This window comes from Lepidochelys kempii, chromosome 8 (genome assembly GCF_965140265.1).
Source record: "Lepidochelys kempii isolate rLepKem1 chromosome 8, rLepKem1.hap2, whole genome shotgun sequence".
NCBI classification, from domain to species: domain Eukaryota; kingdom Metazoa; phylum Chordata; order Testudines; family Cheloniidae; genus Lepidochelys; species Lepidochelys kempii.
This window is the reverse complement of record NC_133263.1, coordinates 33936103-33951731: the sequence shown is the minus strand read 5'-3', so window position 1 is coordinate 33951731 and position 15629 is coordinate 33936103. Positions and strand designations below refer to the sequence as shown.

Genomic DNA, 15629 nt, shown 5'->3' with positions numbered 1-15629 from the left:
CTTTGAAATTCTTGGCTGAAAGGTGAATACAGCAGAGTGGCAGTAACTAATTCAGTTTCTGCTCCCCTGTGTGGGAGCTATGGGATATAGAGAGAGAACTTTACCCACCAATGAAGTGCAGTGACCATGGGCAGATCAGTGGTTCATTACCATCATACGTCAGTGCTCTGCAGCAGTACATGGGCAGCCAAAAATGCCATAGTCTGCTGGAATGGTAGGGCATTCATGGCAGCAATACGGCATTACCTGAGTTGGGATCTAGTAAGGAGACGAGCTGTGGCAGAAGTTTTCAGAGCAATAGTTGCAGCTTAGGGACCTCCAGAGGGGTGGGCGAAGGGAAGAGGCCAAACTAGAGGCTTCAGAGGGGAGTTGGTGGGTCTGACATGTTACAAAAGCCCAGCAGTGGCACCGGGCCTAGTTCCTGCTGGATGAAAGTATGAGGAGGTACATGACCTTGTTCTTCTCATGACCTCCTCTCCTCTTCCCCCTCCCCGCAGATGTGCCATGCATGCTGAGTGCAGGAGTCATTGCTTGCAGCAGGCCAGCAGCTGCTCAGGGGAAGTATTGCCTCTGGGTAGCATCTCACTGAGTGTAAGCAGTCTTGCATCGGCTCCTTCACTCGACACCCACCTGTCTCATCCTTGTGGGGCTCTCTCCCACAGGCCAGAGTGGGGTCCCTGCCTAGACAAGGGGTTGGGGGAGAAGAGCCTTGTCACTTAATGTCTCTTGCTTGTCAGTCTCGGTGCTTGGCTCCCCAGCTTGCGTCCAAGGGTTGTGCAGCAGCTGGTGACTGTTCCTGCAGCTACTCTCCAGAACTCCCCTCCATGGGGGGACCATCTCTTCCCTGAGGCAGTCCTTGGTGAGACAGGAAGTGGGGGACCTTGGACAATCCAAATGATCCTTGGTGTGGCATCTTTGTTTAATGCTGCCTAATCTGGCACATGGGGCTGAACAAAAGCAGGGATTGAGTTTACAGGGTGAGAACTATGTTGTGGGAGACTGGGCCCAAGCTGTCACTTCAGTCCACAATGCTGTTAAGCATTGCAACTCCCTTCAGTGCTTCTAAGCTGCTCCAGTTTGCCACAGGGTGGAGTGGGGTACTACAGGGCAGCTGAGGTACTAGCTTTGCACAGATCAGAAGTGCCTTTCAGGGCAAGGAATTCCATTTCCTTCGAATTCCAGTTCTCCCTCCTTACACCCAGATCAACAGTTAGAGAAGGAGCAGATCGTACTTTTGCCACCACAATCCCAAGCAGAGGGTCCTTCTCTTTCCCAGCTGCTATCAGATACTTGATCCCAACTTCCTTCCACCTAGCAACTGGCCCTTTTCTCGGTAGTTGAGCAGCGCATTCCACGTGGTCCAATGAAGATGCTGCACAGAACGCTAGCACCTCCCGCAACCTTCCTTTGAAAGGACGCTGTGCAGAACATGGGGTGGTGCTTTGCATCTTGGTGCACTTGAGAGACCCACACAAACGGTAATGTATTGATGAAAGAGAACATGGGGCTCTTACTGAGTCTATATTGAGAGGTGCAAAATATTTGCCACTTACAATGAGTAAATGCTCCAGATGACCTGGGTTTGAACTCAACCTGTATTTGGGCCCCATCAGTTGTTGCTTGAAACTCGCCCTGTCCAAACTGTTAGCTAATTTCTTGGCTCTCTTTAAATATCTGTGAATCATTTGTCTGCTGCTCAAGGGACATTTCAAGATTCTGATTACTTGGAATGGATCACATGGCGTTTTGCCTGTTCCTGATGGGCTGAGACCACCTCAGGAAGGGCCAGTTCTGAAGAAAGCATTTTCACTTCTCTTCTTGGAGGTTGTGTTAGTTCCTCTCTGGCAGCAGAATATGTCAGCTCCTTGAAGACTGAGCCAGGGCTTTCTATTATTGGGTGCGTTTCAAAGTGATGTTGGTCTATCAAGTCCTGAATGGGTTTGGGCAGTGGCTACTTGACACTGCCTCTCCTTGTTTCTGCGGCAGTGCTGGTGCCTATCTGGGAAATGATTACCCTGTCTGCATGCTTCCCAAAACATGACTTTCAGGGTGCCATGTAGGTAGGATAGCATTGTCAGGTACTCATCCTATAATGCTAGGTGCAGAAAACAGACTGAACAGAATTGGGGCATTGCCTAGTTGAGGGTGAGTGTCGGTATTCAGTAAAATGGTATGTGTATAAGACAGATTTAACAAGAAAACCAAGACTCTCAATGATTTTGAGACTTGTATATGCAAAATCCATGTTGAACACCCATCCAGCACTCTGAGCATAGAAATGTAGAGGTAAAGTAAAACGCCGCCAGAGCGGCAGCAGCACCTCTTCCTCCCACCCTACCATAAACCCTTTGATTCAGAGCCACGTGGTCAGCATGTGTTATACTTTCCCACTAAACACCAGTCCAACGCAGTCTCTACTTTGTGCCGGGAAGGTCAGCAAATTCAGGGTATTTCAGACCTTCGGGGGGCCAGAGCATCCCAAAGGAAAGGAGGAGGCCTTACAGGACTGCCAGCAGCTCCTGAGCAAGGGGATCAAGCTCAGGGGCCTCATTGCAGCTGTGGCAGTATGGCCTGGGGAGAGGCGAGGCAGCGTCAAGTCAGAGTGAGTTTCCAGATATTGTATATTTGCAGAATCCTGCCTTTTCTGAGCCTTCCTCCCCCACTAATGTAGCATTCTTTGTTTTTGCTGTATTGGATTCTTGAATTTAATGGACACTTGCTGAGCTTCAAACACCTGGAGGCCAGTGGTGCCTATTGATCATTCAGAAGTGTGGGCATCTGGATGAACATGCAGTACTGACTGAAACTTTCAGTGCACAGCTTCCATCAGTCTCCCATTTGGCTATGGGACATGTGTCTCAATGAGGCATAACCTGTAAGTCAATTATGTATGGCAGTGGGGAGTTGTTCTGCCCAGCCCATTGCCACCACATTAAACATGGAGGGACTTTGCTTGTATTCTCTAGTCACTTTTGGAGGGAGAAAATACGCAAGTACATCCAGGAAGGCGATTCTTCTGATAGCAGTGTCTGGGCTCGACGGTTCAATAGAAAGTCTTCCAGCTACAGTATGTAGCTAGGATAACTTATCTGCACATCTTGTTTGTGGTAGGCTCTTTGCAGTCTCCTGCAGTTAAAGAAATAAGGGCTTAGAATAGCCCTTTGAGAACATTGCTCCCAGCTTTTATTTCCTTCAACTAAAGCAAGCCAACTCTGCACTTGACTGATAGCATTTAGTTATTGGAGAGACCAGATGGGTGAAGGTAATATCTTCTATTGGACCAACTTCTGTTGGTGAAAAGGGCAAGCTTTCGAGCTCCACACAGCTCTTCGTCAGCTCTGACTACTGACATTCCTTACGTTTGCTGATATCTGCTCATTACACCTTGTGGTGATAGAGTAAAATGGTCTATTGTGGAACAGCTACTGCTCAGTTGCTTTTTCTGTGTATCTAACAAAGGTTCCTCTGATTTTTCAGTGTAGGCCACTAACTCTTATTTTATGTAGCAAGGTTGGTTATAAACAGTTATCCTCCCTTGCCAGCATCAGGTCAGTACGGCAGCCTAGAGTGAGCCTTGTTCCTCAGATTTCCATCTGTGATCGCTGCTTGCTCTCCTAGCACTCTGAAAGGAGTGCTGAGGGAAGAATCGCTGTCACTATGAATGATCTGTGCAGTACCAAACCACATTGGAGTCTAGGGCAAGAGGCAGCCAGTTTGCTGAGGTGATGCTGTTTGGGAGGCTGTGTACACCCCTTCTGGAAGAGACTAAACTGATTGCCAACTTGGCTTATCCGTTGAAACTTGAAAATGTGAAAACCTGTTCAGCTCTGCCTAGAAACCAAATCCCTTCTCAGCAAGATGGCCGCCTCTGGTAGGAAGCTCAATTGCCAATAGTAATTAAAGTAACCTTTTACAAGTACAGAAGGCAGCTTGCTCCAATGCAATGTGCCACCTGTCTTGTGAACATTCATACGGTGGCTGTGCTCTTCCTTCAGACTGTCTAGAAAAGACACAGAAATGAGCACAGCTTGGAGTGGCAGCTCCCCAAGCTGGATATTCAGCACAGCCATGCCAAACTGGTTGTCTAAAATGTCTGCTTTGGAAGTTCCACTATTGCTTCACACGAGAGCCCAGAGGCATTTTTTCTGGTCCTGCAGATTCCACAACAGCCTCCAGAGGTTGCAGTGAGATGGACGAGGCACTTGGGGATACTCCGACTGGGAGGTGCAAGAGGATTTTACAGGGAACAGGAATATCTTTAAGGGCAAGCTGTTGCTGAATGCCTCTGTGCCTGATCAGCAGGGCACAAATCTGTGCTGCTCAGTTTTTTCATTTTGTGCTTTACAGGAATAGCTTGGCCATGTAGCAGCATGATGAGTTACAGATATGTAATTGCTTTGAGACAGGAAAGCTGCTTTCCTATGGTAAGCTATTGCTTTGAGCTGGCATCTTACTAGATTTCTAGTTTCCTAGGTCCACTTAGTATTAAGTTACAGAAGCTGATGGGCCTGTCTCTCAAAAGCATTCATGGATCCCAGTTCGGGTAAGTGAAACTACTTCAGAGCAAAAAAATCGCTCTGAACCCAGAATGTTAAGACTTACTGTGTTTGGGTTGTCTGTTGACCTTCCTTACCTTCCTTTTTAATGAAAAATAATTTGGCTGCTTTTACTCACTTACCCAGCAGATGGCAGCAGAATGCTTGGCATAAACTGCTGAATGGACCTGAATAGTCATGGTAGTGTCTGGCAGAAATGGCTCAGTAAACTGGAAAATGACACTTGAATAACTGAGCTGTCTGTTTTTCCATGCCAGCTTCAAGCTCAGACAGTGCAATGCCTTTCTAATGGCAAATGGCCTTTCTAATGGCAAATGCTGTCTTACATGATGCTGCAGGAACTGGTTAACACTGAAATGGCCTTCACTGTGTGAATGGTAGTGAAGCATGTCAAATCAGAGGAAAGCACCTAGCACGTTTCACATGAACTGGGAAGGCAGAATTCATTGAAGTGCTGGGTAGAAAGCAGAGTATTAATGCTAATCAAACTCTGGCTTGAGCAGAGCAATTCGATGTGCATTCTCCCTCCTCTTTGGGCGCCTTTGCTCTTGTATTGCTAACTGCAGTAGCAGACTACAAGGATCTCTGAAGCCGGTTGTCCCATTATGGCCGAAGATAGTGGGAAGATACCCACTGTCTCATATGTTCTAGTCTGTTTTGAATGTGGCCATGAGTGTTTCATTGCAATGGGGTTCCTTACTGCTATGTTGGGATAGGATTTACAGGTGGCATGGTAGTTTGGCAATGTACTGTGGTTTCCCCAATTCCCTTAATCATGGGTTGTCCAAACAACCAATTTCACGTTAGCGTGACAGAATGAGTAATCCAACATGCAGTGATGGCTCCTGTCTCAGGGAAGCCTGCAAGATGTGGGATTGCCTGATCTGCTTGCTGCCGTAGCTTATGTAGAGCTGTGAGGGAATGGTAGCAGGAACTGGGCAAGCTGTGCCAGTACCTATGTATCAGATCTTTGTCTGAAGCTAGAGTAGGAAGATTGGCACGCTCTAAGATAGTGTGAAATTCTAGGCGAAGAGGGGCTTGAGGAGCATGGGTTGATGGGGAAAGAACAATGAAGTTGGGATGTGAAGGCTGATCTCTGCCATTCACTGAAGATCCATCAGTTATGGATGATCTCATACTGGGCCAGGAGCACACTTATGGAACCTCCTAAGTGCTCTCTCCGTATTTTGTTCTACACCAGGGCACTTTTCTGCATCAGCCTATGATCTCTTTCCATCGCTGTTCTCAGTGGAGGAGGGAGAGAGAGACTTGTGTGAAATCTCCAGGGCTCTGCTGTTAAAAAGTAGTGCACAAAGTGTATAAATCTGCACATGGCAAAAAACCTTCTCCCCTGTTGGAGCAGGACTATTCTTAATTCATGCCACACATAAATTGTTTTCAACTAATAGTGTGAACTAGGGAGATTTCTAGTCTCCAGGTGTCTCAGGATGCTTTCAGAGGAGATATCTGTAGCTGTTTTTCTGAAGGTAGCATTCATTGAAGTTAGCTCCTATTCTCATCAGCCTTTCTCTTAAAAAAGAACCAACTGGGAGTGTTAGACCATTGCGTCTCCCACAGGTTCATGCCATTTAGTGAGGTAGCTAACTGCTTGAAAGAGTGGTACGAAGTACTCTGTGGCTGCTATGACCTGGAAGTCAGAGCTGCACTTGCAGATCCGTGGCTCACGTTCCCTTCAAGGAATAACTTGCATGCAAATGACTCTTCACAGCTGTTTTTCTGTGTGGTGGTTAGGGATATTTAAAACCAATTAGTCATTTTTAAGGTTAAGGACTTGTTTAAACTTATGCTGTTGGGTCAAACTTGGCCCAAAATGTAGGTCTTGGGAAAACACCAAGGACACTTGCTCATTCAAAGGCTAATGGAAATTAAGCTTTTCTTTTAAAAAACCTTCCCCTGTGTGTTTGTCGCTCAGTACTTTGGAGGACTATGCTAGTACGTGAGAATCTGAAGAGAAAGCTGATGAGAAAATGACACCTCTACTTTCCCTCCCAAACTGAGTTGCAAAAACCAATCTAGCTCTTAAACTGTTCTTGCTTGGCAAAGTCAGTAGTAACACTAATTATAGTTAAAATAAAGGGATGTCCAGCTTTTCTGGTAGTTCACTTGTTTAGATGCTACATGCATCTCTTGTTCGTCCCAGGCAGTTACTAATGGGTCAGTTTGAAAAAGAACAGGGGGATGAGGGCTCCAGAAAAGAGGAGCCCCCTGTACTTAGCACTGACTCTCAAGACATGATACTTGGTATCTGTCTTCAAACCCCAGCTCCTGGATTCCTGTGATTTTGAGAATCTCACTTTCATTTAGAAGTAAATTTTCAGCCCTTGTGGCTAGAGAAGTTCAAAGTAAACCCCAGAGGGCTCAACCCAGAAGACCAGATCAAAAGGAATCCCAATCCCATTTAAAGCCAATCTGTGACTCTTTAGGGGGCCTGTCTCATGATTTTTTTTTTTTTGGACTCTTGGAGTTAGCAGTGCTGAACGAGCAGATGTGCTTGCACAGTCTAGAAGCAGCTTTGCAATCCCATACCTGTTTGTTTAAAACTCGTTAGCTTAAAATGGCTTCCATGGTTGCGTGCAATGGGAAGGGGCTTGTGGTTACGCTGCAAACTGTTATTTCCTGAGTCACTTTCGCTTCAGACGTTTGTATAAAAACTGAAATGGAAAGAGGCGCAGAAACCAGCTTAGGATCTTCATGCTCCGTAGCTGTTGTCCTGTGAGAACAAATAGAACTGATTAAAAGATGACCCTGCAGTGAGAAATGTGGAGGTGTGACGTTTGTTTACATAGTTCTCATTAGCCTTCCAATGTCCACATCCTTTAGATGCAAGGTGACCAGGTTGGAAAAGCATGCTTCTGACAGATCTACATTGCTGACTTTACTTATTGGCAGGGGCTAATCCAAATGCTGATTTGTTAATACACCAGTCTGCTAACAGTGCCACAGTCAGGGAGCCAATATTCTTGTGTGACGAATTTAGTCCTATTAGACGACAAGCAGTGAGTGGTGGAAGGAGAATGAGCACAGTGTGAATGGGGAGGTGATATGCCCATCTTGTCCTAGGGCAGTGGTTTTCAAACTATGGGTCACAACCCAGTATTGGGTCATGGAATGTAAGGCACTGGGTTGCAGTGGCTCTGATCAGCACTGCTGACTGGGCCGTTAAGTCCCATTGGCAGTTCTACCCGGCTAAGGCAGGCTAGTTCCTACCTGTTCTGACAACATGCTGCAGCCAGCAGCAGGTCAGGCTCCTAGGCAGGGGAGCCACAGGGCTCCACGCACTGCCCCCACCCCAAGCACTGGCTCCCAGCCAATGGGAGCTGGTGGGGATGGTGTCTGCAGACAAAAGATACACGGAGCCACTTGTGTGCCTCAGCCTAGGAGCCAGACCTGCTGCTGACCGCTTCCAGGGCGCAGCATGGTCCACGGAGCCAGGACAACCTGCCTTAGTAGCACCGCTGACCAGGAGCCGCCCAAGGTAAGCCCATGCCCCAGCTCCGAGCCCCAACCCAGAACCCCTTCCTTTATCCTAAACCCCTCATCCCCAGCTCCGTTGGGTCATGGGGATCAACAGTTTTCTTAAACTGAGTTGACAGAAAAAAAAAGTTGGAAAATCAGTCCTAGGGCATTGTTCATACCAAAGACATTCTTGTATTCTCCCCACCCTAAGCAATATGTGCTGTCTTAATTTCTGTGATTAGCCCCATTTTTTTTCCTTCCTCAGCAATGGTACCAGCATGATTTCGTTGATCATTCCCCCCAAAGACCAGATTTCACGAGTGGCAAAAATGTTAGCGGATGAGTTTGGTACCGCATCAAACATAAAGTCTCGAGTGAATCGCCTTTCAGTACTGGGAGCCATTACATCTGTACAGCAAAGACTCAAACTCTATAACAAAGGTAACACAGGGCCTGTGTGGGACTCCTGCTTGCTAAACGTTTCCCCAAGGCAAACTGTCTTTACTACAATATTTGCTTGGGCTGTTACAGCAAGCTGGCCAAAGCAGACCATAAGTTGCTGTTCAGTTGCATGTTGTCTATTGCTGCTTTGCACTAGTAAATTTCTCCCCTGCCATTAAGATGTTTAAAGCAAGTCACCCGGGGTTTGGGGGGAGCAGGGGCGGGACTCCTCCAATCCACTGCTTTGAAACCCTAGCACATTTTGTTAGCCTATGCAATCTCCAGCATGTTGGTACAAGGGCCAGCACAGTGGGGCCCAGTCCTCACTGCGAGGACCTCTGAGCACTGTCATGAGTGGGCTCCTGGTTGCCTTTTTCTTTGGCTGTCTGTGGGCCCAATTCTGAAACTTTAACAGTTTAAAATGGTGTGGATTCTTCAATGTTAAATCCATGCTTTCCTGCTTAACTTGGCCTTGGCTTATCTTTTAGCCTCTCTGTGTATGAAATGTGACACGGATGTGCAAATCTGGGGAGGAAATAAAGCCTGCCATCAAGGTGTACACTGGAAAAGGGTCTAATTGTGCAGCTCTTATTCAAGCAAGTAGTCTGACTCCAGTAGGACTGTGCACACAAATAAGATCTGTGGGATCAGGCCAGCTGTCGGAGAGCTGCCATGTAGGAATTGGTAGAGTTTTTATGGGGTGATGCTGTTTAACTCATTTCCACACAATAAATATTTGCCTTCTAGCTGGTTTAAGAGCTGGGTACATGTTCTTAACTTAGTCCCAGGGAAGTCTTTGTCGTCATAATGCATCAAGTTGCCAATAAATAACTCTCCTGTTGGCAAGCTCAGTCCTTTTAGCTAGCTTCTAGAAGTGCATTTGTGCATTGCTCCCCATATAGCTATGATGAGAACACACAAATTAGTCCTTCAGGTTTCTTGAAGGAACAAGTGAGGTGGGGGTGGGTAGTGGGCTGGGGGTTGGCAACTCCTGTAATAGTGTGTGGGGAAATTTGAAATTAAATCCATATGTCCTCAGATCATTGAAATCCTGGTGTTCATTGTAAGCAATACTGAATGTAATATTTGGTGATCTAAAATTATGGTACTTCGTGTCCTTTACAGTACCTCCAAATGGTCTGGTTGTTTACTGTGGAACAATTGTGACAGAAGAAGGAAAAGAAAAGAAAGTGAACATTGACTTTGAGCCTTTCAAACCAATCAATACATCGTTGTATTTGTGCGACAACAAATTCCATACGGAGGTAGGAGAAATCCTGTACTGCTCACAGGTCTTGCTGTAGCCAAAGCATGGTGATGCATTTCAAACAGCTGTGCTAGACTTACTAAATAATTCATATCGTACTTGTATCCAGACTCCCGAGAGCAGTAGATCTTAACGGGAAACCAGCCGCTCTGTGTAAATGCTGTGGGATGACTTATAACTGGCTTGTGTTCAGAAATGCATGATATTTGCTGATCGGGGTTTTCTCATGGAGAGATCCAAAGTTCTTATGTCCTTAAACTCTGCTGCAGCTAATCTTAATAACCGAAGTGGGTAATTTTGGCTGAGCCTGTATAATCCACAGGCTTTTCTTTGGAGTTGGTGGCGGGACTTGTCTTGCACCAGAGTACTGTGACTTCATTCAGAGCCATGCTTGAAGTGAGGCTTCGTAAAAAAGAGCTAGGAAAGCTTGGCAGCAAGGTGTGCGTGAGAACTAGTGACATTAGTGCTAATGTCACTAGTTCTCACATGCACCTTGCTGCTAAGTTTTCCTAGCTCTTCTTGCTGGAGGAAATGGAGCAGCATGTTGGGTGAGGATTACCATGCACTTGGGGCCGAGCCATTCAGGTTTATTAATTCAAACCTTTGAACCAAAAGCATGGCTTTGTTTTCAGTTACTATAAAAGCAATGAATGACAGATTTTATATATAGAGAAAAAGATATTGATCATTACCTTCTCCTGAGGCATAGGCAGGTCACAATGGATTCTCCTTTGAGGGTCCCTCTTATCCCCCAATGGTTCAGCATATTTATACTTTTTCACATTATCTGACCATCCAATCAACATTAAGCATTCTTACATAACCCATATGTTACACATGAGCAGGCTTCAGTTTACATCACTTGCTGTCCGTGCAATTTTCATGTCTCTCTCCCAATTGGTTTACTTGGATCATACCATTCAATGCAGGGACTTTTTGTCCGTATCTTGTGTTTGTGTTTTGTTGTACAGATTAACTTCCTCTTTTCTATGGGCTTCAACACACATCACCTTTATCCTACATAGCGCTGTAATCATGACTTACACAGCTTCATAAGGACGAATTTAGCAAGCAACACTCATGTCAAGCAAAGACCAGGCTGAAGCCAGTTAGCTTAGCATAAGTATTACCCTGGCCTGCCTAAACTCATTACACTTCTAGCAAGCACCACTCTATCCTCTGACAGCAGAGGGTTAATTACTACTCTGGCAACTGCCCTACTGAGTTGCATCAGTGACTGAGGAGGCAGATTGCAGCCACCCTTGTGAAAACAATGTTGAGGTCCCTTCCACCTGGACCAGGAGGGAGCATGGCATGGCATGCTGGAACTTAAAGTCCTTCCTGGCTGTGTTTTCACTTTGCAAAGGCCTTAAAGTTCATGGTAGAGTTCTGGCTGCACTTTGCACTTGTGAATTTTACATGCATCTTTCTGGGGTATACTTACCTGGCATCTAAAATGAAAGCATGCGACTGAAGTAGGAAGTCAGTATTTGGGGGCACATATGTGTCAGTGGCTGGAGTCTCACCGCAGCTCTCCACTCAGTGTTCACGCTTGGGTTGTCGCATCGAATGGTGATAAGGTCCATTGCTAGCCTCATAGTGGATTATAAACTCTCTGGGGCGGAGACTGTCTTTTTGTTTTGTTTGTACAAAACATGAGATACCTACTCCAATCCCACTTCTCCTTTTGGGGATATCCTACTCCTGGGAGGACTCACAAACACCCCTTTGGCCTGCCAGGAGTTGCTGGCACTGGCGGCAGCTCCCTGCCTAGGTGGTACACCAGCCTGCTGTCCAGGAGGGGCAGCGCTGCTAGAAGTTCCAGCTCACACTCTGCTGGGGAAGACCATATGGAAGAAGGGAAGGGAAACCACAAAAAAGAATAAAAAGCAAACCCAAGGAAATGGGAAAGACCAGGAATACAAAGGCATGAGACATGGCAACTGCTCCAGCATACTGTGTGGGAACCCTGAGGTTTGAGACAGGAACAGTAGTCTGCAATCTGTCACAGACATTGGGGCCTCCAACAAAGTTAGAACCTTTGGCTTCAGTGGGCTAAACTCCTTCTGAAAAATGTAGCTGTAGCCCAGCAAATAACTTCTTAGCTGGCGTTGCACTGGTCAGCAAGAGATTGTCATTTACTTTGGAAAATTGTAATAGCTAGAAAGTGATATAATAGCACCTTGTTTCTTGACCTGTCTGCTTTGCCCATCTCCACCGAGTAGTGCTTAGTTCCAGTTTTCCTAGCTCTGCTTGTGGTGCAGAATCTGTATACCTATGAAAGAGCATGTTGTATTCTATTCTGTAGTGCCAATTGCCACTTACGACCGGATGCCACAATTGCTGGTCATTTTGACGGGTAAAACGGAAGGTGCAACGCTTGACTCCTGAGATCCCAGTTTGCAGCTGGGATACAGGAGGTGGCAGCTTAGTTTTGGCAAACAGAAGTGGATGGAGGTCATGGAGCAGCAAGAGACACCCAGGCTGAAGGAATAGCCTGAACAAAAGCAGGAGGCCCTTCCATTAGGCTCTATAACTAGAACAATAGAATCCATGGCAGAGCAGTGATGAAGGGGAAATTACTGGTGACCATTTGATACTTAATTTAAATTAAGAGTGAATCAGGAACACACAGATTTTAGTCACTTACATCTTGGCAATTGTGAGATCTGCTAAGATTTCCTCAAGATTCTTTATTGCATGTGTGAAATTGAAGTAACTTCCCAAAAGGGGTTTGAACTCTGAAATCTGTCTAAAGAGTGGATTTATGATCACTTTTTGATACCTTGGCTGGAATGCTCTTCCTGGTCACACAATTTGCTTGGCTCTCTCCCAGTTAAATAGATTGCAATGTAATAGGCCACTACTACTACTACACCTCATAAATTTAATAAAATATTTAGCTTGGCCCAGGTCCTCCATTAAACCTTTATTTTCCTGATATTTAGCTCAAATACTGGATTTTGGATACAGGTGACTGACGCTTTTTTTTCCATCCATTCAGTCCAATAGTCTACTCTGGGAGACATGCAGACAGCTTAAGCCCTGTGATAGCAAGTTAACAGCATCATTTCTCCAGCATTCAACAAGCTGCTGAGAACTTGTCAATTTAAAATTTATTTCAGGAACCAGTTAGATTCTGAAACTCCTGAATTAGGATTGGGCAAGAAACAATCTAACTTCAAATGCTAATCTTCGCTCACTGGCTACTTTAAATATTCCTCCCTGCTTCCATAAACTGGAAGTGGAAGCAGTTTTTGGAAGGAGGCAATTGATAAGACCTAGCCAGTGAGCAACCATTCTAAGGCTTGCTGGCTCAGAAGGGAACAGTCAACTCAGAACATGCTGGAGAATCAGACCCTGCTTAACCACCTTCACTGCAGTAGGAAGAAGACATGAGATATCTGACCTTCCAATAGGTGTTGTGGCTGTGTCCCTCTTCCACCCATAGCAAATAAATCAATAGAACTGTTATTACTAATCACCCATTAGTCTGTAAGGCTGAGCTTTTGTCACAGTTGTCATGGATTTCATACTATCAACATTGTGAGTCTCTTGCTGGTAGACATGTGATAAAGTTGAAATTCCTTGATAGCGGCCAGCTAAAGATTGGGCTGCATTGGTGACTAATAAAGTAAACCTAACAGCATTGCACTGATAGAGCCAGATCAGAGGACTATGTGAGACATAATCCCCCAGACAGGAGTATTAGGAAAACTAGTTTAGCTGCCTCTCCACACATCCAAACAGAATAGGATTTTAACTTGAAGAGCTAATTTGGATACACAGAGGTAACCCTCCAGTTTTTTCTCCTGCTAAACCTGTCCCTTTAAGCAATGGACAGTTGGTCAATGGCACTGCAAATGATGGGGACAACTTGTGTCTGACTCCAAGCACCGGCATCTTGCTCCAGCAGTGGTACCGGGTATAAGAAAGTAACTAAGAATCAAGAGTTTTCTCGGGTATTTTTGTCAATTTCATCTTGGCTGCTTCATAAAAATATCCATGATCACCAAACCATTGTTTCGGTGATCTGTACTGTGCCTGGTGTTCTCATTTAATGAACTGCTGCTCTGCTTAGTAATCAGACCGAAGTGCTGATGTTGGCTGATAGTGGTTATTACTAACCATGTTGTGTTCACATTTCAGGCTCTGACAGCACTACTGTCTGATGACAGCAAGTTTGGTTTTATCGTAATAGATGGTAGTGGCGCACTCTTCGGAACTCTTCAAGGAAACACAAGAGAAGTCCTGCACAAATTCACTGTGGATCTCCCAAAGAAGCATGGTAATCAGTAACAAAGATCTTAACTGCTTCAAGCAGAAAGGGAATGTGGAGGCAGGGAGAGGAATGTAAAGTACAATTAGTGATTCCAAGGCAGTGTGTAATTCCACACTCAGGAAGAAATATTTAGATGACTTAGACAATGAAATGTTAAGAGACAGACACATTTGAAAGAATGGAACCAGTAGTGTCCAAATCCTGTAGTCCATTTCCCTGCCATCTTCTGTCTCATAAACTGTTAGCAAATCAACATGACCCATATAAAAGGACACTTTCCAGTCAAATTTGACCCCAAACTTGGTGTTCACAAATGAATTTTCCAAAACAAAGACCAGTAGCTCTTAAATTGCAGTTGAAAGTGCCTTTGAATCTTGCCCTGAAAGTGTGTGCATTTCAAACACTGGCCTATTGCATGAGAACCCCAGTGGAACTGACTTGGCCCCTTGTGCTGTCAAAGCAACAAGAAATGCCAAAAGGTTTAATGGTACTGAGTTCAGTAAACTAGACTCTAAATGTTCAGTCTGATGTAAGCAAGGATATTATCTTCCTTTTGTCTCTAAATATTCGTGAATTAAGTACTTAACCAGCAGTTGCTTAGTCTTAGTTGAAACAGAAAGACAGTTAACTAATTTTGCCCCAGCGGTATCCCCATTAAGGAAGTTTGCCCCAATGTAGCTAAACCCGTATAGACCCCTACTGCAGAGGTACTGTGCTAGTATGTAGCAAGGCTTAAGTTAGTACAGCATAGTCTGGTGACGTACCAAAGTAAACTGCATTGGTGTAAGCCTCACTTCTCCAGGAAGAGCGTGTGCCGGGGGAACTATCAATTCAGTTACATTACTGCAAATGGCCTTAATGCGAGCAAATCTTAGCCATTCTTCAGTGTTTCCTTGTGACATGTTTTCATGTGGGAGACATGTAGAAAGTCACCTGATGGGTGGGTCCTGCCTGTTCACTCTTTGCTGTTTTGTGTTCCCTTATCTCTGCTTGTGATAGACTAATTTGCATCATATCTTGGGTTCCGTTGCTCTACACCCAGTTGGGGCCACATGCCAACAGGTTCTGTGGCAGTAGACCTCAATGGCTACATCCCATCTGTTCTCTCTGAAAGGTAGAGGAGGTCAATCTGCCTTGCGTTTTGCTCGTTTGAGGATGGAAAAGCGACACAACTACGTGAGGAAGGTAGCAGAGACGGCTGTGCAGCTGTTCATTTCGGGTGATAAGGTGAACGTGGCTGGTCTCGTTTTAGCTGGATCAGCTGACTTCAAAACTGAACTAAGTCAATCTGACATGTTTGATCAGGTAAGTGAAAGTGGACTTGTTGTGCTAAATGAAACCTACAGCCTGCCTGCTTAAGGACTGTGACTAATGTCCTCATGGTGCTAGTGGTGGCAGTGGCTCATGGCTGACACATGCTCTTCAGGAGAAACCCAACTAAAGTACCTTAATGTAAGAATACAATTAAAATGTAAAATTGTTGTATTCTGTAGGGGGGCCCCTTTCTAGAAAGGGAGCTATATCCCAGTGACCTGAAAGAAGCTAGGATTTCACTTAGTAGTGGAGCATACCTGATGGGATGCTTGTCTTTTCTGGCTGAAAGTGG

General features: G+C 45.3%; 1 protein-coding gene across 1 annotated transcript in view; it reads left to right on the top strand.

Annotated features, from left to right (window-relative positions):
• The window catches only part of ETF1 (eukaryotic translation termination factor 1), a 37207-nt gene that overhangs the window by 12987 nt on the left and 8591 nt on the right, over positions 1-15629 (top strand). Inside the window, exons 3-6 of the mRNA XM_073356001.1 lie at positions 8299-8474; positions 9600-9739; positions 13891-14029; positions 15138-15328. Of these exons, the coding sequence (XP_073212102.1) occupies positions 8299-8474; positions 9600-9739; positions 13891-14029; positions 15138-15328 (646 nt within the window). The remainder of the gene's footprint in view (positions 1-8298; positions 8475-9599; positions 9740-13890; positions 14030-15137; positions 15329-15629) is intronic.